Below are 27852 nucleotides of genomic sequence, written 5' to 3' on the forward strand. Positions count from 1 at the left end.
CGTAAACTTCTGAGAAGTTGTCTTGTGACATGACTAGCTGTTGGATCAGAGACAAGGCAGTGCATAAAGTTACACAGAATCCATCTACTAGCTGGCAAAGGCAGCAGGCATACAGTTAGATGAACTGTGGGAGCATCTGCAGGAGGAGGCATGACAATTAGATGAAAAGGTTTCCTTGTAGCTCCATCTGCTGCTGGGGTTTCAAAGCTTTCATTTAGTGGGCATGCTCACTAATTTCATTTTTGAATCTCCTTTTTGTGCTCTCTTATTGGAAACTGGCTGCCATATATTTTGGTGATTGTTCTGTAATTGTGTTATTTCATGTGTATTCTTCTTTGTTAAGGAAATAAAAAAGCCAAGCATGTTAGTCCTCAAATAAATAAATTTTGGGGGGTTTAAAAAAACATTTTTTTAATGAAACATTTATTCTGACCGGACCAAGCCTGTCATCTACTATTAAGAAAACTACTCCAATAACAAACTGTTATCAGGTTTGGTGAGAAAATGACTGTTCTGTCATAATTAAACTCACATGTATCTTTTTCATAATTCTTAATTTGCTATTCTGTACTCTTCCCATTAGGTGGTTTGCAGCAACTCAGTTTGAACCTCTGGCAGCAAGATCTGCTTTTCCGTGCTTTGATGAACCAGCATTTAAAGCTACTTTTTTAATCAAGATCAAAAGAGATGAGAAACTTTCTACTCTGTCAAATATGCCAAAGGTACCTGCTTTTGTAGAGAAATTTTAGTAGACCTGCTGCCTAGGTAATCTAAGTGCTTCACATTGTGTTTTTGTTGCATTAACATCCAGGAGATTGACTTGAGCAGATAAGCTGTAAACTGTATGACTTTATTATAAAAGAACTGTCTCTTCCCTGAAGACTTGAACTAAGTAACTTTGTAGAGAAAGCAACTGTTCAATGCACTGCACAGTGTAGGATGTTATTGCAGGGGCAGTTGAATGGCTATGGGAGGGATTCCTGTTGAATTTAAATGAATCATTATTTTGCAGGAACTTTGTTGTTTTCTACATCAGTCTCAACAGATTCACTTTTGAGTTTTCTGTGTTTGCTGGTACTACACACATGCAGAATACTGAAATACCTTTATCAATAGTTGGTGTAACTAGCAACAGTCTCTGTGAAAGATATGCCTGATCTTGAAGGAAGTGCTTTTGAGCCTAAACAAAGGGAAGTAGGGTGTGACTGCAGAGTTAACCCCAGAATATGAATGAGGCATCTGAATTTCCTTCAGCCAGATCTTTTCAGGCAAAATCTTGTAAGAACATATCTGAATTTTATAGTGATGCTTTATGCCATTAAGCCTTTGGAGATTTGGAGAAACATTTACAGAAGCCTAATTCATTTAGACAGACCAGCAAGACTGACTTATTACCTACTCTGTGTCTGAACTAGATCCTCTGTCATTAAACATTACCACCATTTGTCACCCAGTAGAAACTCATTACAATTGGCATTGATCTAAGCAGCAGTGAAAAAAAATTACACCCTTGGTGTTGGTGGTTCCAGACCACTGTCATAAGTTCAGGTGCTAATGTAGCTACCCTGTTTTTGAAAACCAAGCAGATAACTACAACCTTGTGAAATAATATCTTTTTCACAGTGCATGAATGTTTATGTTCCTGGATTTGTGGTGATTCTCAACCATTACTTTAACAGGTTTGCAGCTCTTAGTTTATGTCCAGGTCTAAAAGCACTTTATTTGCTGCTCTTTTCTTCACTGAAAGAAGAAACAGGCTCTGCTGGACAACTCTCCTGTTTTACGTAAACAAGAAAGGCTGCTTACTCGCTTTCCTCTGCTAGGAGGAGAAACTGCTGCATGTGTTTGTGGCATTGGGGAAGACTGTAACATTTCAGATTGCGTCTTCCAGTAAACTATGCAAGTGGGTCACCTGATGCAGTGAACAGTGAGTGTCAGTAGATATGAGCAGGCTTTTCAGTCTTCCTGAGAGAATCTGCAGAGAAGCTACTCAAGCTCTCCGTGGCCAAGAATTGTGATTTGAGTTAAGTGGTCCAACCAACATGCCTGAAAGAGCAACTCTGTATTTCTTGTTTAGGGAGTTATTATTTGCTGTCAGAGAATCTTCCTTTGGAAAGAGCTGACTGTCACGCCTCAGGACATGTGAACTAAATCTGGAAAAGACAGATTGTTACTTGTCTTAGTCTTGCATCCTCCCGTAACTTCTGCATTGCATTGGCAGTCCTGCAAAGCATGTGTCTGTGGGGTTCTGTGCTTAGGAAGGAGCTGCTCTCTATCCCATCTGTCCCCTGCTCAACTCTGAGTGCTGTTACAAAGCATCCGGTAGCTCTTTTGGTGCTGTCTGTGGATACTAACATTGTATACTTTATGTGTGTGCACGATGAGGAATCATCCACACAGAGAGAACATACTGATGAGCCGCATTTACTGCAAGGTCATTAATGCAGCTCTTTCTTCCTCCTTACTTCTGGACCCATTTACATTTAATTATCTAGCCTTTCTTGCTGCAGAGTAGCATTCATTGCACTACTTGTTTTTCAAGGAGATAGAAAGCCATTTGAAAAATGAACATTTGGGAGATGTGACCTTGTACCCATTCACTTGCAGTGAAAAATGGGTAGTTATTGCACATTTGTATCATCTTAAACATTGGTGTTATGGATTTTTCCGATTGGTCACGTTTAGATATATGCTGTTTGACTGTTCCTGTACTGCATGGAAAAAACGTCTTTTTCCTACCCATCTTTCTCTACATAGAATTGTTCTTCCAATGACTTATGCCATTCCTGCATCATGAATTCCCTTTTAAATTATATGATGCCTCTCTTGCATGTCTTTTTGGTGTTTTGATTCCTGCTACTGTTTGTTATACAACTTGAATTACCTTCAGATCTGCTTCTTCCTCTTCTGCATTGCATACTATGTGCCTTTTGCTCAGCTACCTATGAATGCCATAGGCAGAATGTCCTGTGCTTCCTTCAAGCTGAGAATTCTCCTTCCTTCCCATCTTGTCAGGCTTCTCCCTCATCTGGTTCTCTGCTTTTTAACCCACCTTCTCTGTCTTGCTTCATTTGTTCTTGGTATCAGACTCTTTCCACTGAACTTCCTGTTTGTCCTCTCTTTCTGTAACATTTACTGAGCTTGTTACAGTGAGAATATGTTTAAGACCATATTAAAAGTTTCACATGCATTTTCTTGCGTTGTTTTCATCTCTGTTTTAGAACTTGGCTGTTAAATCATCTGTATGATTGATAAAGATTTGAGAAAGCTTCCAGATGTGGAACAATAATAATATTAAAAACAAGACATTAAAACAATGAAGTTGTATGTTTAGTGCTGGGGATCAAATGTGAGTTCTTGTGTCAAAAGAACAGGTCAGGTTTAATTAGAATTTATCAAGAAGGTATATAAGAACATACAGAGGAAGTTAATTGATAGTTTTGCTAATGGACAATATCTCGAAGATAATTACTCACTTGCTTATACTGCAAACAATATTCTTTTGTTTTGTTCCCCAACTTGATGCCCTGATAACTTGATACTGTGCAATTCCTCTGTTGTTGTATGAGATCCAAACATGCAGTCTGTTAATGGGTTCAGAAGTGGTTCCTTTGGGTTTTTTAATTTGTCAAGATAACTTACATGTGTGAATTACAATAAAATCCTTATTGTTGTGACTGTACAAATAAAGAAATTAGACAGAAGAGTTTCTGTGAAATGGTATGCTACCTCACCAGCATTTCTTGTATCAGTGAGTTCTCTTGTAATAAAAATGCATTTTTATATGCAAAGCTTCTTTTAATTGGCATGTTTTTATGATTTATTTCGTGGTTTTTTTCCCTGATCTCACAAGTGCTCTAGCACATGCTGAATTCTTACATTTTAGACTTAGCCTGGATTAGGTATTCTGTTACGTAGTGTAGGGTCCCAATGCAGTAAGTACAGGGTAGTGTGTTGATTCTTGTACAAGAAATTTGAAAATTAAATAAGATGATCATGTTATATAGAAGTGTATTGCATTGGTGAGATCTTTACTAGGATAAGCTCACTTCTGAAAAGAAACACTTAAACTTCTGTTAAGAAAAAAACAGGTACAGATTTTTCTGTAGTAATTGCAGGTCTTGGTAGCAAGCTGTGCTGAATGGAGACACTTTTTAGTTTATCCATGGGAAGGTTAAATGTGAACTTCATAATTTTCTGTAAATACCTACAAGACATCTCAGAAGCAGGCCTTCTCAACTAGCATGTACGTTGCTAATATGGCAATATATAGAGGCTGACACACATTAAGGCTAGAAATAAACAGTGTGTGTTTTGGGCTTGTGGTGGGTTTTTTTTGTGGTTTTGTTTGTTGTTTTGTTTTGTTTTGTGTTTTTTTTTTTAAATGAGGGTAACTGATTTTTGAACCAGTTTATGTGCAGCCACAGTAGTTTTTCTTAAATAGGGTGTCACCTCTTGATAAAGATGGAGCTGTGGTAAAGGCAGAAATTTATGAATTCACTGAAGGAATTAAATGATGGCATTCTGTTCTTATGCAGTGGTCAGACTAAGTGATTATATTGATTATATCTTCAGACTTAAAAATCTATTCCTCTTTAAGGCTGACAATTTTTCAGTGGCAGTTAAATGTTAAATCATTGTTTGGTTTGAAAAGATCTTGTCTAAAACTGAGGTTGTTGTCGTTTTTTAAATGTTTGTGGTTTCTGGAAACAAACTTATTTATGAGGTTTCAGAAGGCACATGAACTGCCATCCCCGTTTCCAGACCTTTACTATTCTGTACTACGGTGCTTTTAAACATTTTGCTTTATTCTTTACGTAATTTATGTTTGTGAAGAACTATACAGAAAAATACTTTTAGGCATATACCATGCCTTTCCAGCACTAATATTAAAGAAAACTTCTGCACTAAAAGTAATTTAAGATACACCATGGTATTTTGCTTCAGAAGACTGACCAGACGGTTACTTTTGGCAGTGTATGTTTAAGCTGGGCATGTTTTTGCTTTGAATTAACTGAAACCTTGTGTTTTCTTCATTTTTTAAAATGTAATCTCTTTTTGATTTGTAAGGGGGGGGGTATGAGGGGTTTTTTTGTTCTGTTGTTTTAAACTAATGAGTGAGTATGGTTACCTAGTTTTGAATAGGTTTCTAAGAGACAAATGTTTAACTCAAGCAATACCAGTATTTTTAGTAGGCTATGTTTAACTGTGTCTCTGATCTAGCCTAAAGCTCTCTTGAATTAATGCTAATCTTTATGTTTACTTTGGATTAAACTAAATTAGATTGATGGTTTCTCCACCAATGCAGTTGTCTGGTAATACCACATAATAAAAGCTTGACAAATAATTTTGGGGTATGTAGGCTTAAATGTTCCATGTCTCCTTAGGTTTTGTTACACCATGAGTAGGTTGTGAGTATCATCTATCCTGCTGAAACACAACTAAAATATAAAGATACTTTGCAAGTTTGCTGATAAACTGTTCCTAGCGAGAAATTATTCTTTGATTTAACATTGATTCCTTGCAAGTCTTATTGTTCTTTTGTCTACATTAATAACAATGTTTTCCTTTCATCTGCAGAAAGCCACTACTCCTGTGACAAATGGAATTGTTCAAGATGAGTTTTTTGTGAGTTTGAAGATGAGCACCTATCTAGTAGCCTTTGTTGTTGCAGACTTGAAAAACATCAGTAGGGAAACTAATGGGAGTCTGGTATGTACATTCCACTTTAAGTTCTCCCTCACCAATCCCAAGGCAACAAGCCAATCAAAACAAAACAAAAAAATCCCCAAACCAGCAAGCAAACTCTGTCTTATTTAAATTTATTTATTTTCTTGGTTTTATTATAATCATCATAGATAGGGGACAAAAGCCAAATGCTATAGATTGGACTGACTTCAGAGCTTATACCAGATTGAGAAGACTTTTACAGCAAGAGACTCAGCATCAGGTCTTGTTAACAGTGGACGTTTACAAAACCTAAAATTCCTAAGAGCTTTGAGAGGTGGAAGCTTTAAACTTTTAGTTTAATGCTTCAACTCTGAGGGAGTAATGTCACACAAACCAGGAGTTGTTCAGATGATGTACAGAAACATTACCGTTCCCAGGGAAGCCTACATACTGTTTCAAGCAGTGCTCATGTTCTATTCCTGCTAAGATAACCTACCTAAAAACACCCATGGCCTACAGTAAAGCAAATTTAGACTAACTTTAAGTCTGCATTTAGTCACTTGAATACAATGATTTCATTGTGGGGTTTTTGTTTTTCCAAAGGTTCTAAAAATCAAACAGTTGGTCCTGTTAGATCTTTGTCCTTCGCAGGGTTATAGCCAGCAGGGTCAGTAAGCAGTTCCTACAATGCGTGGAATTAAAGTAACTAAATTAAAAGCATGGTAATATTAGGAGATGCTCCTTATTGTAGGAGGTGCAGGAGTTTCATGTGAGCAATGATTTTCATGACTCTCTAGCAGGAACTGCCCCTTTGTGGTGAAATGTCAGAAGTGCCAGTACTTAACCTAGAAGGAGCCAGAGGGAATACTGCTAGTAGCACTGCAGAAGGAGAAGCAGCCTTCTCTTTAATCCAATATACACAAGTAAAGATACCAGTCAATAGGCTTTGATTCTAACCTGGACAAGTATATCTAATTATAGCTGAATAGGACAGACTGTCAGGTCTAACCTGAAAAGTTAGACCACTACTTTCTTTTTTTTTATTCTTTTTCCTTGTGGCTGCTATTCAGGTCTGTATTTGAACTGTATTCTGGTAAAATCATATAGCCAGTTCTTTACCAGACAGAAAACTGATCAGTATACTAAATGTTTTGTGTTTGCAGAGAGCCTGAAACACCTATCTATGTGGTATGCTTTCCTTAGTTCATAATAATGAGGCTAGCTTGCATGGATTTTCAATAATTCAGAAGTCTTTTATGGCAGAGGCATGTAGGAGAGGAGAAGACCAAGTGATACATTCTGACTAAGGAAAGTGGTTCTTAACTGTGCCTCTTCATTCTGACCATGAAGCAAGATATTGGCCAAGCTAGGGAAGTCCAGCAGACCTTTAGAAGGCACCAAACACAAGGGATCTAGCAATGTATAAGAGTACTTGCCAGCTTAAAGGGAGAAAGCATAAGCATGGTCATACCAAGTAAGGCCAAAGTCTAGCTAGTGTGTTGTTCTGTTGCCAACAGTGTCTGTAGGCCAAGGGAGACTGTAAGAAGGAAGCATATAATGATGTTTTCAACAAAATGCATTCTCAAAATGCTTCCAGCAATTTGTGGCTGGGAGATTCAAAGAATTTGAGCCAACCAGTTCACACAGAATAAATTTATTGTCATGAATGTTACAAGATAGCTTAGAGTTGAAGTAAAGTTGCTCTGTGTTATTAATGCAATGAGATTTTTCTCAACTCCAGAAGATCCTGGGGAGCTTTTATGTTTTGTTTTTGAGCTTAAATTTTGCACCCAATAATACTTTTTTACTTCCGGGAACACTAGATTAGATCCTTACTGGTATGTGCTTGGTTCAAACTCAAAAGGTCACCCTATCCATCTATTTGAAATGTCATTTGTTTACTGATTTGTAACACAGTAAGAGGGACTTTATTTTAATAGAACAGGAGAATTAGTCTCAGCATATTTTGTGTTTGTGTATGAAAGGTGTCCTAAACCTGGATCAACCTGTAACCTAATCAATGTTATTTTCTTGATGTAGCCACTTCAACACGAATAGTGAGAGACTGTAACCTCTCCATTTTTATGAATGCTTCTTTTTTCATGTCTAATGTGGCCCTATCTTACATAGGGGCATGGATGAACTTTGTGCCAATTATTGTTTCTTGAGAGAACTTGTTGCAGATGATACTAGTGTTATCATACTGATAGCCTAAACTTAGAGATTAATTGAGGTGTGCAGGGAGAGTCACTTAACCCATGAGGGAGTAAAAAAGGAATTGGATCAATTTCTGTTCATGTAGACACTTCCTGAACACCTTCCTTAAAGGTGTCAGCCTTGAATTGTTCTTCCATACACATTGGTCAATTGGGTAGTCTGTCTGTATTTTGACTAATGAATAAGCTCTAGCAAAAAAATTAACTCTTTATTGACAGCTTCATAACTAGAGTTTGTAACTTACGTGTGTACTCCCAAAACTGTGTCCTATCTGTTTCAGGATCTTCTGCCAACTCCTGTTTTACATCCAAAGCTTTCATAGCTACATGTTTCAAAATCTTTTCTCTTCTCTGTTTGGACTAGGTATCTGTCTATGCCATACCACAGCATCTAAACCAAGTTGGGTATGCACTAAACACAGCAGTGAAACTTCTGGAATTTTATCAAAAATACTTTTTCATAAACTACCCTCTTGAAAAATTAGGTAAGTTCTTTTGAACTTTTTTTAAACAGAAGCAGCCGCCCTTATCAATTCTGAGAAATGCAGGGGAACCTTTGTTCTGAGAAGCTGTGCTTAAAAAAAAAAAAAGATAGTATAAAATATCTGTGAAATAAGGTTCCCTCAAAAATATTTTAAAAATTCATTAAATGTTTGACTGAGTATGAGTATTAAGTGATTCCTAAGCTGGAAAGTTTTTGTGAGCTTTTGACACCAGATTGCTTATAATTCGGTGTAAATTTAACATGATGTGCCTTGGTAGGGAGTCTTTGTGACTTTGTGACTGGTGAACCATGTTCACCAGTGCAAAATCTGCAGCCTGACTTCTCTGCATGTATTAGTTTGACTGGAAAGATAATGAAATGCAGTCTTCTAAGTCACTACTTTTAGTAAGGGCAGCCCCATTTACTCGTTAGTTGCATGTGTGCAAGATCTATAGGCAGTGTCTGTGTAGTGCTTTAAGTTGTTTGTGTAAGAGTACTGCTAGAGAAACATGGCTATAAATCTGTGGGGCTTTTATGCTTGAGATATGAGCACACGTTGACACCACAGGATTTAAATAATGAGTTTTTTAGGGATTAGGTAATAGAATAGGTAGACTTGAAATACAGAATTGCTTTAACTAGCAGTTTTCAAAAGCTTCTTTCAAATCTTTTCCAGATCTGGTAGCAATTCCTGATTTTCAGTCTGGTGCAATGGAAAACTGGGGCTTGATCACCTTCCGAGAAACAACACTTTTGTTTGACAGTAATACTTCTTCAGCAAGGGATAAAAAGTTAATAACTGCAGTGATAGCACATGAGCTTGCCCATCAGGTACTAGACTGGGGAGATTAATGTTTAAATGCAGTGGGTTCTTTTTTTTTTTTTTTTTTTTGAATGCAATTCTGTCCTTAAATTCTCCCCCACCCTCACTGTAATTGGGTTGTGCATTGTATCAGTTTAGAATAACTGCAGGTATATTTTCTCCAGTACAACAGGCAGAATGCAACTCTGTCATGACGTACTTAGGGAGTTGTTCATGCAAAAGCATTGCCATGGTTTTGACTGAACTTGATTTTGAGGATGGATGGAGTGTTACTGTACTCATTTGATTTTATTTCTGAAAAAGAATGACATTTTGGTCTTTCATAGTGGTTTGGCAATCTAGTAACTATGGAATGGTGGAATGATGTCTGGCTGAATGAGGGATTTGCAACTTTCATGGAGTACTTTGCCATGGAGGAGATTTTTCCAGAATTACATTCAGTAAGTACTTTCTGTAACTACACTTACTGTACCTTGGCTAGGATCTATTTTTTAATGCTGCCTGTAAAGGACTGATACTTACAAACTTGTATTGAAATTCACTTTGGGCACCACTGAGATTAAACTATATCTCCTCGCTTTGGCACCTTCATTATATTGGAAGTGGTTTGGGGCGAAGCTTTGGGGAGATTGCATTGTTCTTCTGTGGTTTTGTTTGGTTGTTTTTTTTTCCTGTGTTGGTAGTAGTCTACATGCAGTCTTTGCACAGAATGCTTTAACCTACACAAAACACAAAATAGCAGGTTTTAAAAGGTGTAGACATCTATATATCAAATTATAACTTAAAATCTTTATACAGAAAGTCCAGGCATGTTGTTGGCCAAGTTTGTCTGCCTCTACTTTTCCTAGTAGGCTTAGGAAGCACCAGAGCTTTAGGTTACTAAATATACCTGTCTTGCCATCATTGTGGTACGTGCTTGTGCCTGAATCAGTTTGGGATTCGCAAATTGAGGGAGCTGGTATAAAAGTATCATATGGTTCCAGCCAATGGATTCTGATAACACTGAGTTACACTAATAGTGCAAAGCACTGCTCCCAAAGGCACTTCTGTTTATGCACTGAAGGATAAAATCTTTTTTGATATGATTACCTAGTGATCACTTAAAAACTCACTCAGGTACTAAGTGACCAAACTTTTCAGACACTGGAAAACATTAAGGATTCGAACTTGGTCTTTCCCTTCTGAGGAATGAATACCAGCTACTGCTGTAAAACATCCCTGTCACTGAATGCAGGCAGAGAAACAAAGATTAGTGCAACTAAATGGATGGGGCAGTGAAGAGACTAATTCTGCATCCTGGGTAAAGGTATCTCCTAGGAGAGGAGATACCTGGGCTCTGGAGCCAGCTTCCAAGAGTGTTTATGTGATTTGCATTAGTCATGGGATTAAAAACCTGACCATGTACTGACTGTTTCCTGCTTGCTGTATTGTGTTCTCAGCGTACTGACAGAGTGTGAATTTTGAGTTCTTAATTCACCCTTGCTGCATTAAATAACTTGGGTTGCTAACTTAGTTCAGTAGAACTCTTTCTTGGAGCTGGGTGTTTAAAATTTTTTTCATTTGGCCTAGCTCGGTGGTTGAGTTTGATTGTGATTGAAAGTATGTTTGTATAGCTGTTCTGCTTTTTGGGTGCATATGTGGTGAGGGGAGGGCACAAAACTAGTCTAATGTTTTAACAAGGACACATCTAACACTTGTATACTTCATTCTGAAAGGTGCCTGACAAGGTGCCTTCACCAACATCTCGTTTCACCACTTGGTAATGCCAAAATGTGTTTTGATAAATAAAAAAAAAGTCACTCAGAACTTCTGCGTTCAAGAAGAATAACTTTAAAATTTTAAACTTTAAAGGGTATCTTTATTGTATCATACACAGGTCTTATCTTTTTATTTTTTTTGTAGCTCTGTACTGTATAGAGGAAACTGTTTAGAGAATTGTTTGCTCAAGCCTTGATGAAATGAGGTGGACAAATAGCAGTATAGTCAGCTTCTTTTCAGTGTTTCAGATTGTCTTGTTTGGGTAACAATGTATTAAATTAAAATATCTTCATTCTAGAAGAAAAGAAGGAAGAGACTTTGGTACTAGGATCACTAGATAAGGTGGTGTTTACATTCACACAAACAACACTGTAGTGAGTAATTTCCCTAGTCTTCATGCTTTAATATTAAAGCATACTATAGAAGTCATGCTTTTGTATTCCCTGCTTCCTGTAAATGAACTGAAAACATTGGTGAGCCAAATCTGAAGTTCGACACATACTTGGTAGGTATATTTATTTTCTGTAGTGCCAATGATGCATTTAACTGAGACAGGAGCTTAAGGGTCTAGATAATGACACAAACCTAAGAGTGAGATTCCACTGCTAAAATGTGGCAGGGAAACAATAGATTTTACAAATGCTACCCTGACAATTCTTTTGCTGATTCCATTGGCAGGAAGGCGAGCAATGGCATGTTAGAGCAATGGAAGAGCAAAGCAGAGACAACTTTTACTGTTCTGCTTACCATGTATGTTCTAGCTTCTCAGACACTTATAAATGTTTCTCTTCTAGGATGAAGATCTTCTTAATTTAATTTTCAAGGCTATGATGAAGGATTCCTTGAATTCTTCACATCCAGTCTCTTCTGCTGTGCAGTCTTCAGAGCAAATTGAAGAAATGTTTGATGCACTTTCTTATATCAAGGTAAATTTAAAAATATTTGGAAATATTTGGAAAGTAATATATTAGCTATTGAAAATATGCATGTGGAATCATGAGTAAGTAGGCATGTACTGACGATTATTTGGGGGTGATTTACACCTAGCACAAACAATGCAGGATCTCTTAGTACTGTTTCTGAGCGTCTACATAGCTTTTAATTAGGAAAAGATTATGTATGTGGATTTGTGTCCTTACTTAACATCCTTCTGCTTGATGCATGCTTCAGCACAAAGTAAAATACTCATGAAGCTCTAAGAGGGGACCCAGGAGGTGAAACAAAATATCAAATTAGACATATATTCTTCTTCTGAAAGCAGATTGTAACATGTGCTTAGGAAAAGAGTAACAACGATGCACTTACTGAAGCAATTGCTCCTTTTTATACTCTGCTTTTAAAAACCAGTATTTTAGAGGTGTCCCGAGCTGGAGGCTTGCATCTGGAATATAAAATTATTTCACTGCATATCCTGGTTGTCTACAACTTGATTATTTCTAATGTCTAGTGAGGGTTGTGTGTGAGGTTTATGTTTTTAAAGCTTCACAGTGCCTCATTGAAAATTCATGAGAGCGCAAATATCGTATTTGCGAAATTTTTACTCACGTTATCTCAGGTTTTAGATACTGTGTCCCATGATGTTGGTATTATTGGAGGAAAACCTTTTCTAACTTTTGGATTAACTTTCATTTTCTCCCCCCACTATCTGTGTATGCTTGTACTTTCATCTAATAAGAAACCATGGGAACAGCTAGTGCTTACTAGAAAACTGTCAAATACTACGTCTTCCTCTGCTCAGTGGAATGCAGTTCCCACAGCTGTCTTGGTTTGTCTCCTCTGATTTCTCTTTGCAAGTCTCAACTGATCAACTCATGTTGTCTGACATCCTTGAGTAGTCTGAGGTGCCAAATGGACCTACATTAGTGATGTGCTTCCATTTATTTTGGTCTGTGTTTTCTGGATTACAAGAACAGAGATGTGTGAATTTCAGCTTCTTTTGATTGTGAAATGGATTTGGTATATCAGAAGGCATGGCTGTTGTTTCATGTTTCTGAGTTGCTGTCTCAAGTAATTCCCTTTTTGGTGAGCTTCTGGAAGCTATGCTTCATGCACAATCGTGTCTGTAGACAACTAACTTCAGAGATAAGTCCGTCACTCTTTGCCTGATCAAAACTCCTCTATATAATTTTCTTGGAAATTTTGCATAAGTGATTGGGCTGGAATTTCAGTCAATTAGTAAAGTGTTATATTTGGAGAATTACTTTATTACTTCATTGCTGCTGGTAAGTATCTGCATCTTCTGAATAGAAATGTAGCAACCTACATCTTTGAGTTTAGGAGCTAACCAAAAGAATTTTTGCCCTTGCATTGTCAGAAACAGATTTTCCATGGCTGCTTTCTATATTTCAGAGGCTTTCATTGCATAGCTTTTCATTCATGCATGCAGTGTTTGTATTCCACTACTCTTGGCCCTGTATCTTAGCTAAGGCTCTTGCCAATTTGAATGGGAAGACACTTTCAATATGCTCCCTAATCAGCGAAGGGTAGTCTGTTATTGAATTATACAGCTTGCTTTGTTTTACTATACTACCGACTGATGCAGATTAGTAGGTGGTGTTTACATTTTACTGTCTGGAATAGGAAGTATTGTACAAAATTATTTTTAGTCTGGTTATTTTGCAGACTATCAGTAAACCTAAGACTCAAGGGTAGGACAACAATCCACCTGCAACAACAGAGTGTTTGGGAGGATATGACAGTAAGAAAAACAAAGTAGTAGAGCTACAGCTTAAGTACAGATGCATGCAAGAGAGGAAATTATGACCATATTATTAAAAATTGTACTAAGGGGTATTCCTTCAGTTTCATGAATAATTAGATTAACCAGGTAGCCTTCAGTTTCAGGCAAGATGTTACTTAGATTCTAAAACTTGAATTTGGAATGTGTAAGAACCATACATGCTCTTACTAAAATCTTCCTTTTAATTTTTTCCTGATCCTTTCTTAGAAATAGTACCAAAAATATAAAGTGCACCTTTAAACTTTTCATGATCTATGGCTGCTCATCTGCATTCAGTTGTACTGTATGCAAGTCCTCAGGCAGTTTATTTATTAGTGGCTGTTACATAGAAGCATTTCTATGGAAAGAAAATGGCTTTCAGTTATGTTTAAAAAAAGCAAAAACCAACACCTTTCTGTCTACACATTTGTGGCCACTTTGATACTAGAAATGCTTAGTTACTACTTCTTTTAATAAAACGTGGCTGTATTTAAACATTGTCAAAATGTACTTGTCCTTCTACAGTCAATTCCAGCCTACTAAGTGCATCTCATCTTTTTCCTATATTTTTAGGGTTTTTTTAATATAACTGCAAATCATATGACCATTAAACACTGTCTCACAAGTGCAGTTCTGTACAATATAGAAGAGTGTTGCTAATGAAATACAGCAGCCAGCAGAGACTTATCAGTAAGAAGGCAATATTTTTGAGATTATGTTAATTGGCAAAAAGGTCAAGCTCTATTAGCATGTTTTGCAACTGTATTTGAAGTTTATGAAATATTAAAATAATATTTTTCCAAGGCAACTGAGTGTTAAGCTAATTATTCAAATGATATAATTTGGGATAAAATCTACCAGCTTCTGAGTTATTCTTGTACTGTGGAAGAGCTATAATATGCATATGCTTCAACAAGTTCTATAACTCTAATTTACCAATTCTTTTTCTCTATTTTCCTCCCTAAAGGGGGCTTCGCTTCTTTTGATGCTGAAGCATTATCTCACTAAGGATGTTTTCCAAGCTGGCATTGAGGTGTACTTGCATAATCACAACTATGGATCTGCCCAGAGTGATGACTTGTGGGACAGCATGAATGAGGTACCCATCTTTTAATATGCCATTCTTGTTTCTTCACTTCTCTAAGTATGTTTTAAGTTTTGATTTATTTCCTTGTTTATGATATAGTGTTTTATAATAGACTGCAGGTGAATACTCTGAAGTTCTTGTTCATCATTGTCAAAAGTTCTGTCATATAGATATAGAGGTTCTTGTAGCTTCTAGGACTTCATTATCATCCCAGAAAAGTGCTGGAAGCAGGTACACACTACCATGCATATCCACATGTGTTGACATATCAGTATGTACATACTTTCTCTAGAGTTGCATTGTTATTGTGTTAAGACCAGAATAACAATAGTCATCTTAAATGCAGGACAAAACTTTACTTTCAAGGAATAGATGAATCCAACCTTTCTCTGTAGAGGTCTTGGGGTACTCTCTACTTGTGTAACTTTGTTTCAGTGATAGGTTCAGTTTCAACAGACAGTGCTGGAATTGTACAAAAACATTGTAGGGAACAATTTCGTTCAGCAGCTCTCCAAATGTTAAGGCAGGCGTAAGGCTGTGTCTGATTAAAGTGGGTGTATGGGCAAGGAGTGAGGGCACAAGAAAGCAAGGGCACAGGCAGGAGAAAGCAAGGGCAAGAGTCGGCACACCTGTGGGAGCCGGGGAGAGCATAGGCAAGAGGGCACATGTGAAGGAGAGGGGAGAGATGACAGGAGGGAGAGAGGGAGGAGAAGTGGGTGAAGGAGGGAGAGAGTGCAAGGAATGATTAGGGGTGGAAGAGTGTGAGGGAGAGAACACATGAAGGGGAGACAGTAGGAGGAAGAGAGCAAAGGGTGGGGAGCGTGCGAGAGGGAGAGAGAGAGTGCAAGACAGAGCGCTTCCAGCAAGAAAGAGCTGCTGAGTATCCCCAGGCAGTGTCAAAGTAGTTGTATAAGGGAAAGGAAGAGATTTCCCTGTGAGTGTGTGTACTGTATGTATTAAAGTCTCTGAAATACATGTGAGGTTCCCTCACAGAAGCTGAGTGCTAGGCAGGATACTAATTTAATGTTTAGTTTTGGTTCTTGGCATCTACTTTATGATATTTGAACTTCTGCAGAACTGGAGCCGCTGTTAGTTGTCAGCTTTCACAGGTGGCTGTAAATTTGTGTATTTAGTCCTACACAGTCACTAGTTTGCCAGCTAGTGATGGATTATTATTGATATCAGACTGTGATGCTGTTATGACAGAGAACTCTTCTGGCTTGTACAGCAATTTATATAGTGCAAAATAGACTTTCCCCTCCTCAACCTCTGCAAAGTGGAGCCTCCTGACCAACCATCTTCAGTCATGCACACATTGAGAACATACCACAGGGAGGTATATCCACATAGAGTGTCTAGAGACACCACACAGATGCCTCACATTTAATTAACGTGAGGGCTTAACTGTTACTAGGTGCAGGGTTTAACTGTTACTAGAGCATGGGAAAAGACTTGTTCTCAAAACTTCAGATTACTTGCTTAGTCTGTCTCCCTGGCTCAGAAAATAACTTTTTTTAATTGTTATTATAAACCTACTGTTTGTTCATGGGGCAAGTTCAGCTTTTCTGCAAACTCAGCAGGCCTCTTTCTCCAGTCTTTTGGAACCTTAGTCATCATCTTTTAAGAGTCAACTCTAGGATTGCTTCACCCACCTGTATTGTTAAGTGAAGCACATCCAACCAATTTTGTAACATCTGACATCAGAACTCAGTGTGTATTTCCTATTTTAATGAGAAACAACCCTTTGTATTTGGAGCTAGTTTAATAGTTACCAAATTCCTGCTAAGACCAGGTATTTAACAGCATTATCTGCCAAAAGTTACCATTCTGTGTGGAGGAGCCCACCAACTGGTTCTTTAGATGTCTTTTGATACTGATTACAATGTTTGCCTTTTCCTCTGTGTCCATTCCTGACTGCATCTCATTTCATGCCTGAATCTTTGGTTTGTTTTGTGGGTTTTTTTGCATGTAAGTGTTAATGCTGCTGTTAATTTTGTGTTTTCTGTAGCCTCCACTTTTATACACTTCCATATTCCCTTTTTCCAAAGATTTATAGTTTAGCTGGACTAGTCTGCTGTATTGGGTTTGTGTGGTGGGGTTTTGGTAGTGGGGGAGGGGTTACAGGGGTGGCTTCTCTGAGAAGTTGCTAGAAGCTTCCCTGGCTCCGAGTTGGACCTGCCTCTGGCCAAGGCTGAGCCCATCAGCGACGGTGGTAGCGCCTCTGGGATAACATATTTACGAGGGGAAAAGAAAAAAAACCCACAAACCTGCTCGAAAACCTGTAGGTGAGAGAAACACCTATGGAGACCTCAACGTCAGTGAAGAAGGAGGGGGAGGAGGTGCACTGGAGCAGAGATTACCCTGTAGCCTGTGATGAGGTGGCAGGCTGTCCCCCTGCAGCCCATGGAGGTTACAGTGGAGCAGCTGCCCACCCTCAGCCCATGGAGGACCCCACGCCGGAGCAGGTGGATGCCCCTGAAGATGGCCATGACTCCATGGGATAGCCGGTGCTGGAGCAGTCTGTGACTGAAGATCAGCCCACAGAAAGGACCTGTGCCAGGGAAGTTCATGAAGAACTACAGCCCATGTGAAGGACTCATGCTGGAGAAGTTCATGGAGGACTGTCTCCTGTGGGAGGGACCCCATGCTAGAGCAGGGGAAGAGTGAGGAGTCCTCCTCCTGAGGAGGAAGGAGCGGCAGAGACAATGTGTGACCAAGTGACCACAACCCCCATTGCCCATCTGCCTGTGCTGCTGGGGGGAAAGAGGTAGAGCAAATTGGGAGTGAAGTTGAGCCCAGGAAGGAGGGAGCGGGGGATGTGTTAAGATTTGGTTTTATTTCTCAGTATTGTACTCAGATTTGATTGTTAACAAATTAAATTGTTTTTTTTTCCCGAAGTTGAGTCTGTTTCACCCATGACCATAATTGGTGAGTGATCCCTCCTTGTCCTTGTCTCAATCCATGAGCTTTTCATTATATTTTCTCCTCCCCATGTCACGGGCGGGGAGTAGTAAGTGAGTGAATGGCCACATAGTGCTTAGTTGCCAGCTGGACCTAAACCACAACATCTGTTATTGCAACGAGTTAGTTTACATTTGGGCTTTTATTATTTTGCTTCCCTGAGAAGGTACCAGATTTTCTGCACTACTTTTTTTCCACTGATTTTTACCTATTGCCTCTCTGAATTTAGTGAAATTTACTTCCCCTTTGTCTATTTTCCTTTGGTTTGGTATTCTTTCTGTTTTAATATTTTTCTTTTTCTATCTCAAATTCTTAGTTTCTTTTGCTTTCTGATCATCTTTCACCTTCAGATTCTCAGCCAGACTTTGTTGGTTAACAGTCAAATCTAGACAGGCTGCACCTCTGATTACTTTCTCTGCCCTTGGTATCAAAAGTTCATCTATTCCAGGAACTTGATGGAAAATCTTTGCTCAATAATATTTCCCCCCAGTAGATGTCTGAGTAATTAAAACTATATGAGCTAGATGAATCTGAGTAGTTCACACAAAATAAGGGTGTACCTATCTGAACTTTGAGTTGACTGATACCATTATTAGTGTCCTTGGACTCCGCCAGTGCCCAGACCTGCTAAAAGTTTCTTTCAAAGTTTTATCTTTGTAATACAAGAGGCCATATGTCTGTCTGGACTTGTTGATTTGTCGCTGTTTTAGATGTGAACTATTTCGCTGAGTCTCCCTTATGACAATTAAACCAGTAGTATTATCAAATATTGAGAACTTTAGTATGCTTTTCAGATGTTTCCCATATTTATGGTAATAGTAAAAAGAAATCTATCATATTCAGCAAATTGACTGGCTTTTTTTCCTTTTGCTCCCATTAATTATGCCTAGGCTGGATGTGTTTGAAAATTCCAACTGTAAAAGTGGCCTTTTCTTTGCTCATAAATTTTTGCTGTCCACACAGCAAAATGCATAATCATTTCTTAAGTCCTTCTCTGAGGAATGCAGCAATCATAGTTGGAGTGAAGATGAGAAAATTGCATGTGAATTAAAAGAAATTTAAAAGAAAAAAATCTGTAACACAGCAAACAAACTTCTTGTATACCTTGCCTAGAAGGAAGAAGGGTGAAGTCATTTTCATACACTGCTTTCATTGGATTTAGGAGCTGCTGTTCAAAGAAGATATGTCAGTAAAATCAATTTATTTCAATAAAATTTTCCTATGATGAAACTATGAACCTATAATTTCTAATAAATTGGTTTAATTTCGGGTGACTGGGGAGGGTTCTATTTTGGAATAGAATTATTTCAGTGGTGCAAATTTCAAATTTGCTCATGGCTCTGTACAGATTAGACACAAATCTTTCTGCCAGTCTTTAGGTGTCTCACAATGTTAGCACACAAAGACTGAAATGCAAAACAGGCAAGTTGACAAGGTGCAAGTATTAGACTTAATTAGTTTCCTGATCTCGTAACACTGCTGTCATCATGGGTTTGGGGTCTTTTGGTTTGGGTTTGTTTTGTTTTTTTTTTTTGTTTTTGTTTCTTTTTTTTTTGCTGGCTGGCATTGGTACAGATTTCTTGGTGGTTTCAAAGTGTAACAGGAAGGAATGTGGAAAGAAAGTGAGAGCATGCATTCAACAAGTCTTGGGCAATTTATGAAAGTATTGCATAATGTAATGTAGTGAGAAAGCTAGCTTGTGATAACAAGACAGACGAAGAGGATTTAGCAAAGAGTGGGTTTGGGGAGTATGCAAAAAGTAAAAAAAAAAAAAAAAGAAGTAGACTTCAAAGTCTTCAAATTTTAAACTTTTGGTAGAGAATTGCTTCCCTGGAATTGAAAACCCTATTTAAAGTATAAACTTTATTCTCTAAAGTATTTCTAAAGTATAAACTTTATTCTCTACATAAGTGATATAGTATTTTCCCACGAGGGTAAACTGTGCATGTTATTGTTGGCTTGAACAGACAACAGTGGGCATTAAGATGCTGATGAGGTAAACTAGAGAAAGACACAGTATAGGTTGGTAAAAGTTAAATGTAACTTGAATAATGATATATTAATTTCCTTATGTTCCTGATAGCTCAACCTAAAACATATTTTCATAAGTTAGGGGACATATTGTCTTCTTCAGGTTGGATTATCATCTCTGCTAATAAAGAGGCAGTGATATGTAGACATTATAAAGTACTTGTCCCTCATATGTCCCTCAGTGGAGATGTTGTAGTACAAACAGTTCCTGAAAGATTAGAAAAGGTTGGAGGTTAAGCTATGCAAAGGCTGGTAAGTGGGAGGGAGGGGGAAAAAAACCCAAAACATGGGATAAAGGACATGTTGGTTTTGTTATACAAACACTGTCACTTTAATTCCATTTCTAACATTCATTTCAGAATTAAAAGAAGATACTTAACCTGAAACACCTGCATAATACCAGAATACCAATAAGGAAAGAGAAAGGGTAGGGGCAAGCTTGGGAGCTTACCAGAACTTTCTTTTCTGTAACATTCTTTTCTTCACTTTCATGACATACCAGTTCAACCTACCTGATATTTCCAATTTGTCTTTCCATGGCTTGGCTAGGATTCCCTCAACTTAAGAAAATAAACACCACTTGCTCCCCTAAACTGTTGCTTACAAAATTTACAAGGTCAGTGTCAAAGTTATTGTTTACAGATGCAGAATCATGCTACAACTTACCTAGTAAGTTTAAGGAGGAAGGTTTTAAAATGTTCTTCATTTTCTATTGCTATTTTCTTGTTATGTTATGATTTTCACAGATTACCAATGGAACATTAGATGTAAAAAAGTTGATGAAAACTTGGATTCTGCATAAAGGATTTCCTTTAGTCACTGTTGTCCGAAAGGGAAAGAATATTTCTGTACAACAAGAGAAATTTTTGTATCGCGTGGAACCAGAAAACTGGACAGCAGATGCAAGGTTATTACCTTCTTAATACTTTTTATCCATTAAAAACTACCTGTAGATATCTTTCTTGTATTTTGTGCATCTTTCTCACTTGTATTCAGGGGTCCTAGTAGTTTCTTTGAAGGCAGGTAATAACAAAGAATTTGGCACAGAAATTCACATATGTAATATCTGCCTGAAGATCCATCTGTTTCCACCTAGGCAACTGCTAAAAGTCTGTGGTATCCTTTGTAAGCTGAGTTTCTTGCTTGCATCCTTTCCTGAAGCTTTTAAGCTTGAGGTGATGAATTGTGGTAAATAGTAGAATGAATTCTTCAGGTTTTTTAGTGCCAAAAGGCAGATCTCACAGATAAAAGTTTTCTTCTAAGTTCAGAAAGTTTAGTGTAGTTAATGAGAAGCTGAAGAAAGGTAGGTTGCAGAAGTTTGCAGAAGTTACAGATGTATATGTCTGACTTTAGAGCCTCTGCTCTTTCCTCCCAAAATTTAGTGTACATCTTGGGCTTTCTTAGAGGAAAGCAGAGAAGCTAGAATCAAAGCATTCTTGGTTTAAAAATTTTAAGATGGCACTAATGCATGACAGTAAATGGTTGAATACATGAGAGGCAATATCCATTGTACCAAAACTTCCTTTTAGGAAGTACATACACAAATGCTGAAGAAGCAAAGATGTGGCAGTTGCTAATTGTAAAAATTAATTTACTGCAAATGTGTCTTATATTATGAACCTTACTGCATTTTGTAACAAACCAAAATATGTAAGTTTGAATCCTTTTGAGATTTTGGTGGGTTTATTTGGTTGTTTGAAGTCTTAACAGGAACTGAGTCCTTTGCATCATCTTGCAGAATCAGGCCTGTGAAAGGAATTTGTCTCATGAAATGTTGGAAGTTAAGGGGCTTTGTTTTATTTTTGTTATGTGGAAGAAGGGAAGTGATGTGTGGTTGAAAGGTAAGGGAAGAAGGGAAGGATTGTTAGGCTTAATTATTATTCTGTTTCTAGTTGATGTCAATTTGGGAAGTGCATGAAAAGCTTGTGAAGAAGAGCTCTCTGTGTGAGTTGTACACAGAAGGGGTCCCTGTCAAAATTGGAACACATGTGTGCAACTTGTTTCATCTCACTCAAAGTTGTGTTTTGTCTAAATAGGCAAGTCTTTATCATCATTATGAGCCACCATACCATTTATTCTTCCAGGCTGCAGTTCACTTGAGACAGTCTTTGTGGTATGCAATCAATTATGGTTTCTGTTACCATGATTGGAATTTGAGTCTTGTACTTGAATCACATAAACTAAAAAAAAAATCAAAAAAAACCACCAACAACAAAACCCTTGTAAAATTTCAGGAAGACAGAACATTGGAATCAGGTGAAAGTAATACTGGCTGAATTTCTGATACAGCCAGAGATTTCCTGGCTTTGACTGTCCTGTCCTTATGGCTTTGGACAAGCCACTTAGCCTGCTGGAGCTGAGGAAGAAGTACTAGGAAAGGTGGTGTCCATCAGGGATCTGTACTGGTAACAGTACTGTTTAATGTCTTCATCAATGACATAGACAGGGGGATCAAGTGCACCCTCGGAAAATTTGCAGGTGACACCAAGCTGAGTGGTGCAGTTGCCATGTCTGAGGGATGGGATGCCTTTCAGAGGGACCTGGACAAGCTTGAGAAGTGGACCCATGTGAACCTCATGAAGTTCAACAAGGCCAAATGCAAAGTCCTGCACTAGGGTTGGGGCAACCCCTGGTATCAACACAGGCTGCGGGATGAAGGGATTGAGAGCAGCCCTGCAGAGGACTTGGGGCTACTGGTGGATGAAAAACTGGACATGAGCCAGCAGTGTGCACTGGCAGCCCAGAAAGTCAACCATATCCTGGGCTGCATAAATAGAAGGGTGGCCAGCAGGTTGAGGGACGTGATTCTGCCCCACTACTCTGCTCTGGTGAGACCCTACCTGGAGGACTGCATCCAGCTCTGGGGTCCTCAACACATGAAAGACCTGGAACCACTGGGTCCAGAGGAGGGCCACAAAAGTGGTCACAAGGATGGAACATCTCTCCTGTGAGAAAAGGCTGAGAGAGTTGGTGGTGTTCAGCCTGGAGAAGAAAAGGCTCTGGGGGACCTTTCAATACTTACGGGAAAGGTGGGGACAGACTAGGGCCTGTATTGATAGGACAAGGGGTAATGGTTTTAAACTAAAGGAGGGTAGATTCAGACTAGATATAAGGAAGAAATTGTAAACAATTTCAGTTTTTTGGCAGAATTGTTTAGGGTGGTGAAACACTGGAACAGGTTGCCCAGAGAGGTGGTAGATGCCGTATCACTGGAAACATTCAAGGTCAGGTTGGATGGGGCTCTGAGCAACCTGACCTAGCTGAAGATGTCCCTGCTCATTGCAGGGGGGTGTGTACTAGCTGAACTTTAAAGGTCCCTTCCAACCCAAACCATTCTATGATACTATGAAATTTTCCCCCTTCTCAGCACGGTAGGATTAAAAAAATAATTGCTGTACATGTATTCTTTTATCATATTCTGATTATATGAGTGAGATTTTTACTTTATTATGCAGTGGTTCCAATACTACTAATATATTAAAATGCTTAAATTAAAAAAAACAAATCAAACTCTTCAAGACCAAATGTGTGTATAATATGTCAGTAAACATTTGCTTTCCTTTGCAGTTACCTGTGGCATATTCCTCTCACCTACATAACTAGTAGCTGCAACTTTACCCATTGTACTAATGCATATTTACTGGACCAAAAGTCAGGTATGTGGCTCAAAACTTCAGTAGCAAGTTACTTAAGTGTTATAGATTAATGATCTTTCTAAGTACACACTTGCGTAAGATGTGCAGGTGAAAGCATACATAGTACAAAATAATTGCAGAGATCTCGAGGCAAGGACTACTGGTGGTGTCATCATTACATAGTTGGTTCCCTATAGCATTATGTGTACAAGTAAATGGCAGCAACTGGGGCAGAAGCACAGGTTTGGAATTTGTAAAAACCTGTACTCTTTTCATCCCAGTATGTGCAAAAAATCTTTCAAACTACGTGTACTTTACAGAGTGAGTAATGGGAGAGTTGCTCTGCCAGTGTACTGAAATGTGAGGAAGTCACTTTCCACTGAAATATTGTTTTCTTGAATGGTATAAGAAAATATTGCATCTGGAACAGATTAAGTTTTTGAGAATGCTGTTGTAGAACTTGAAACACGTAGATTTTTTTTCACATAAACTCTCTGCTTTTGCTGCAGTGGCTAGTTTTGACCCTAAATTGCTAGTCTATGGTGGTTTGGGTTTTTTATTTTGCCCTGTTTTTTTTCTTTACCAAGTGAATAGTTGCTATACACTCTTATGTAGTATTGTGCTAAAATCAGTTTGGCTAGTCACTTTCCACTGACGTGAATAGTTTTTTGCATTTTAATGAAGCTGGTCTTAGTCATAGTCTTATGTCTGCTGATGTATTTTCTTCTCCCCTGTTAAAGTTACTATTCAGTGCATTGAGTTACTGGCAATTATTTTTAATTCATAAACCTGTCTTGCACCTCTACTTTTTGAAATGAAACTATAGAAACTTAAAATCAAATTCCTAGAGCTCATCTTGACATTTTTACTGTTTACTGATTTTTACAAACTGCCACCCCTCTAAAATGACTTTAGAATTACTATAATTAAAGTAAATAATTTTGGTTTATGTCATCCTAACATTGGTTTTACAAAGCCTTCAAGTTATTTCTGATCATTTTCATTTGAGATGGAGTTTTAGAATATAATATTATGAATTATCAGAATGAAAACCCAAAGCTGTTTAATTTAATGTGTTCTTGATCTTATTAGAACTAATAGGTAAGTAGCCTGATTCATCATTTTTGTTTCACCTTAAATGGCTCTGTTGGTGGTCTCGTTTTCATCATACTAATTCCTCACTCAGTGTAAAAACTTGGATGGGGAGATATGAGAGTAGGAGAGATGTACAAAACAGTTTGGGGTAGAATATTTGCTAAATTTCAAAGGCATTGTAGGTGCTATGCAAGATGATGGTTTTGGCAGTAGTTATAGAAACAACTGAAATGAAGAACTTTTTCCCAAAGCCTCTCTTCTTGTACCCAGTTGACTGAAACTAGAGTGTGGCCTTATATCTACTTAGTACCATCTCCATTTCTCTAATTCTTTATATGATGTGTGTAACTGCTCTTTTTATATATATATATATATATGAAAGTGGGCAGAGAGGAGACGGGGTTGTTTGAAAGGAGGACTGGATAAGAGAAAAATTACTGGACCAAGTAATTAACTGCATAGATACAACTTGGGGCAGATTGTGATATTGTTCATTCAATCAGATGTAGGAAGAAGGAGGAAGAAGTACAACCTGGAATTTTGGAGCCTCCCTGTGGAACCTTTATACTGGCTATTCCTTCTTCATAGTAGGGTGAGCTAGTGGGTGGAAAAGGATTTATTGAGTCTTTGGAACCAGTCTATTTCATAGATTTGGATCTGAACAAACAGTTGCTAAATGTTTGTTTCTGCTGCTGATTGTTTGTCCATTAGCTGTCATTGAACTTCCAGAAGAAGTGGAATGGATAAAATTCAACGTGGACATGAATGGCTATTACATAGTACACTATGCTGAGGACTGGAAAACGCTGATTGATCTGTTGAAAAAAAACCACACTGCTCTGAGTCCTAAAGACAGGGCCAATTTGATCAACAATATCTTCAGCCTTGCAGGGTAAGACTTTTATATTGGTAAACACAGTTAATATGTGTTTAAATTTTTTTCCAAGTCAAAGAAGATCAGACTTAGATTCTAGAGAAGACTGCTTCAGAGAAGTTTTAATTCAGCCTTTATTAGCCTATTGAAACCTTTCATCATTCACTAATTTTTTTTAAAGTTATTTCACTGATGCTTCTATATTGCTGTTATCTCCCTTTTCTTTATAGCAGCATCCATTAATTTGCATCACAAAGATCCACATGATAGCTTCCATTTCTGAAAGACATTGTTTTCTTCAGTGTTTGATAATCTGCCTAGTGGACTGTTTTCCTGCACTCTGTCAATGAGTGCTCCACTTTAGAGAAGTAAGCTATTTGCCTCTCAAATTTGTACTGGTTTCCTCCCTTGTCTTTCACCACTGCTTTCAGAGCAGGTGGAGGCTGAGCATTCTGGATGGCCTCTTTGACAGCATCTTCCTGTATCTGAGTACCCTCATTTATGATAAATATTTTCAGGCATCATTGTCGCACTTCCTTACCTGTTTTCATTTTTGTTAATTGAAGGCATGTTAGTGGCCATTGTTGCTATCTTACTAATGTTATAATATAAAAATGTCTACATCTAAAGTGTTTCTTATGTTACTCTCTCTATTCACCTATCCCTCTTAATGTAATGGAGAGTATCACTTCTTGTTTCAGAGAGTGCTTTTGTTTTGGAAGCCATTTTAATGTTTGTATTCATTGACCGATAGTCTAGGAAAAGAGTCTCTGGAAAAGGCCTTTGAGCTGATTGATTACCTTAACAAAGAGAGCAGCACTGCACCACTCACTCAAGCTTTGTTTCAACTGAGTCTTATATACAGCCTTTTAGAGAAAAAGGGTGAACAACTGGCAGCACGAGTCATGGTATGTCTTAACTTTCTGTAAATTATAATTTAAAATAATTAGCTCTAGTGTTACTTATAGTTACATTATCTTTTAAAGTGTTGACTGTTGAACATATTCACTAATCTCACTAAATTGGATGGGGATTCTAGATAGTCACCAGTCTTCCCTGCTTTTGATAAGTAGTAATGATGTCTTACTGAAATGCTAAATTTTTTTTATCTATTACCCCCCACACACTCACCCCTACAATGCTTTGTAGGGAGTGTAATGCAGTGGAGCACAGCGGTGTCTCGGGATTTGCTATAGTGGCTATAAAGGTCAATGTAGTACAGATATGTAATTAAACAGAGTCCATGACATTTTTCTAATACAGAAGAGTTATTTCCAAAATTATTAGAATGGCTGGAGATCGTAGATCTAACTGCTTTGTATAAAGGCAGTGGAAAAAAAACCAACCTATTTTCTGTAAAAATAGGAACACATGAATGGTTGTCATTTTCACACTCCAGCTGTGTGATAGGTTAACACATCGTGGTTTAACCCCAGACAGCAACTAAGCACCACACAGCCACTCACTCACTCCCCCCCCCCCCCCCCCCCCCCGTGGGATGGGGGAGAAAATTGGGAAAAGAAGTAAAACTTGTGGGTTGAGATAAGAACGGTTTAACAGAACAGAAAAGAAGAAACTAATAATGATAACACTAATAAAATTACAACAGCAATAGTAAAAGGATTGGAATGTACAAATGATGCACAGTGCAACTGCTCACTACCTGCCGATTGACACCCAGTCAGTTGCTGAGTGGCGATTCCCCGCCTCCCCACTCCTCCCAGTTCCTATACTAGACGTGACGTCCCATGGTATGGAATACACCGTTGGCCAGTTTGGGTCAGCTGCCCTGGCTGTGTCCTGTGCCACCTTCTTGTGCCCCTCCAGCTTTCTTGCTGGCTGGGCATGAGAAGCTGAAAAATCCTTGACTTTAGACGAAACATTACTGACCAACGACTGAAAACATCAGTGTTATCAACAATCTTCACATACTGAACTCAAAACATAGCACTATAGCAGCTACTAGGAAGACAATTAACTCTATCCCAGTTGAAACCAGGACAACACAATACAGTGCTACAGACTTAGCATGAAATCAACGTTGTAGCCTCAGTGCTTGCTGAGGAAATGTCTTTCATTTCTGTTTACCTTCTTATTATGAAACCTCCTCTCTATATTCATCTACAGGTTTAAAATTATTGTTGCTGCTTTACACTGTAGAACATCAGCAAAGGGATTTAGTCTAGAAGGAAAATTATTAAATGATTAGATAAAATAGCAGAAGTTTTTCTTTAAACTAGGTAAGGGTAATTAGTGAGTGCTTATGGAAACTTAAAAGAAATAAAAAAACGCTGCTATAATAATTTTCCTTATCCAATATTTATTCAAAGGTTTTATAGATCTACTGTGATAAACAGCCCAAGCTATAGTTTGCAATGCAGTGTCTATGAGGTAATATTTAAGTTCAAGTGTTTCAGCTGAGATGGGGTAGCTGGTCAGGCATCTAGCTGTGGTTTTAGCAAGCTACAAAACTACAAACATGAAGGGTGTTCAGCCTAT

At 38.1% G+C, this 27852-nt stretch overlaps 1 protein-coding gene across 5 annotated transcripts in view; it reads left to right on the forward strand.

The window, feature by feature from the left end:
* Window positions 1-27852, forward strand: part of LNPEP (leucyl and cystinyl aminopeptidase) — an 87703-nt gene that overhangs the window by 52852 nt on the left and 6999 nt on the right. For all 5 annotated transcript variants that reach the window (XM_075020779.1, XM_075020778.1, XM_075020783.1 and 2 more), the window contains 11 exons: window positions 584-722; window positions 5581-5712; window positions 8251-8371; window positions 9047-9201; window positions 9520-9633; window positions 11746-11877; window positions 14638-14769; window positions 20496-20656; window positions 23317-23405; window positions 25191-25371; window positions 26108-26261. In XM_075020779.1, the coding sequence (XP_074876880.1) occupies window positions 584-722; window positions 5581-5712; window positions 8251-8371; window positions 9047-9201; window positions 9520-9633; window positions 11746-11877; window positions 14638-14769; window positions 20496-20656; window positions 23317-23405; window positions 25191-25371; window positions 26108-26261 (1510 nt within the window). The remainder of the gene's footprint in view (window positions 1-583; window positions 723-5580; window positions 5713-8250; window positions 8372-9046; window positions 9202-9519; window positions 9634-11745; window positions 11878-14637; window positions 14770-20495; window positions 20657-23316; window positions 23406-25190; window positions 25372-26107; window positions 26262-27852) is intronic.

Source organism: Buteo buteo, chromosome Z, assembly GCF_964188355.1.
Source record: "Buteo buteo chromosome Z, bButBut1.hap1.1, whole genome shotgun sequence".
In the NCBI taxonomy this organism is placed as follows: Eukaryota; Metazoa; Chordata; class Aves; order Accipitriformes; family Accipitridae; genus Buteo; species Buteo buteo.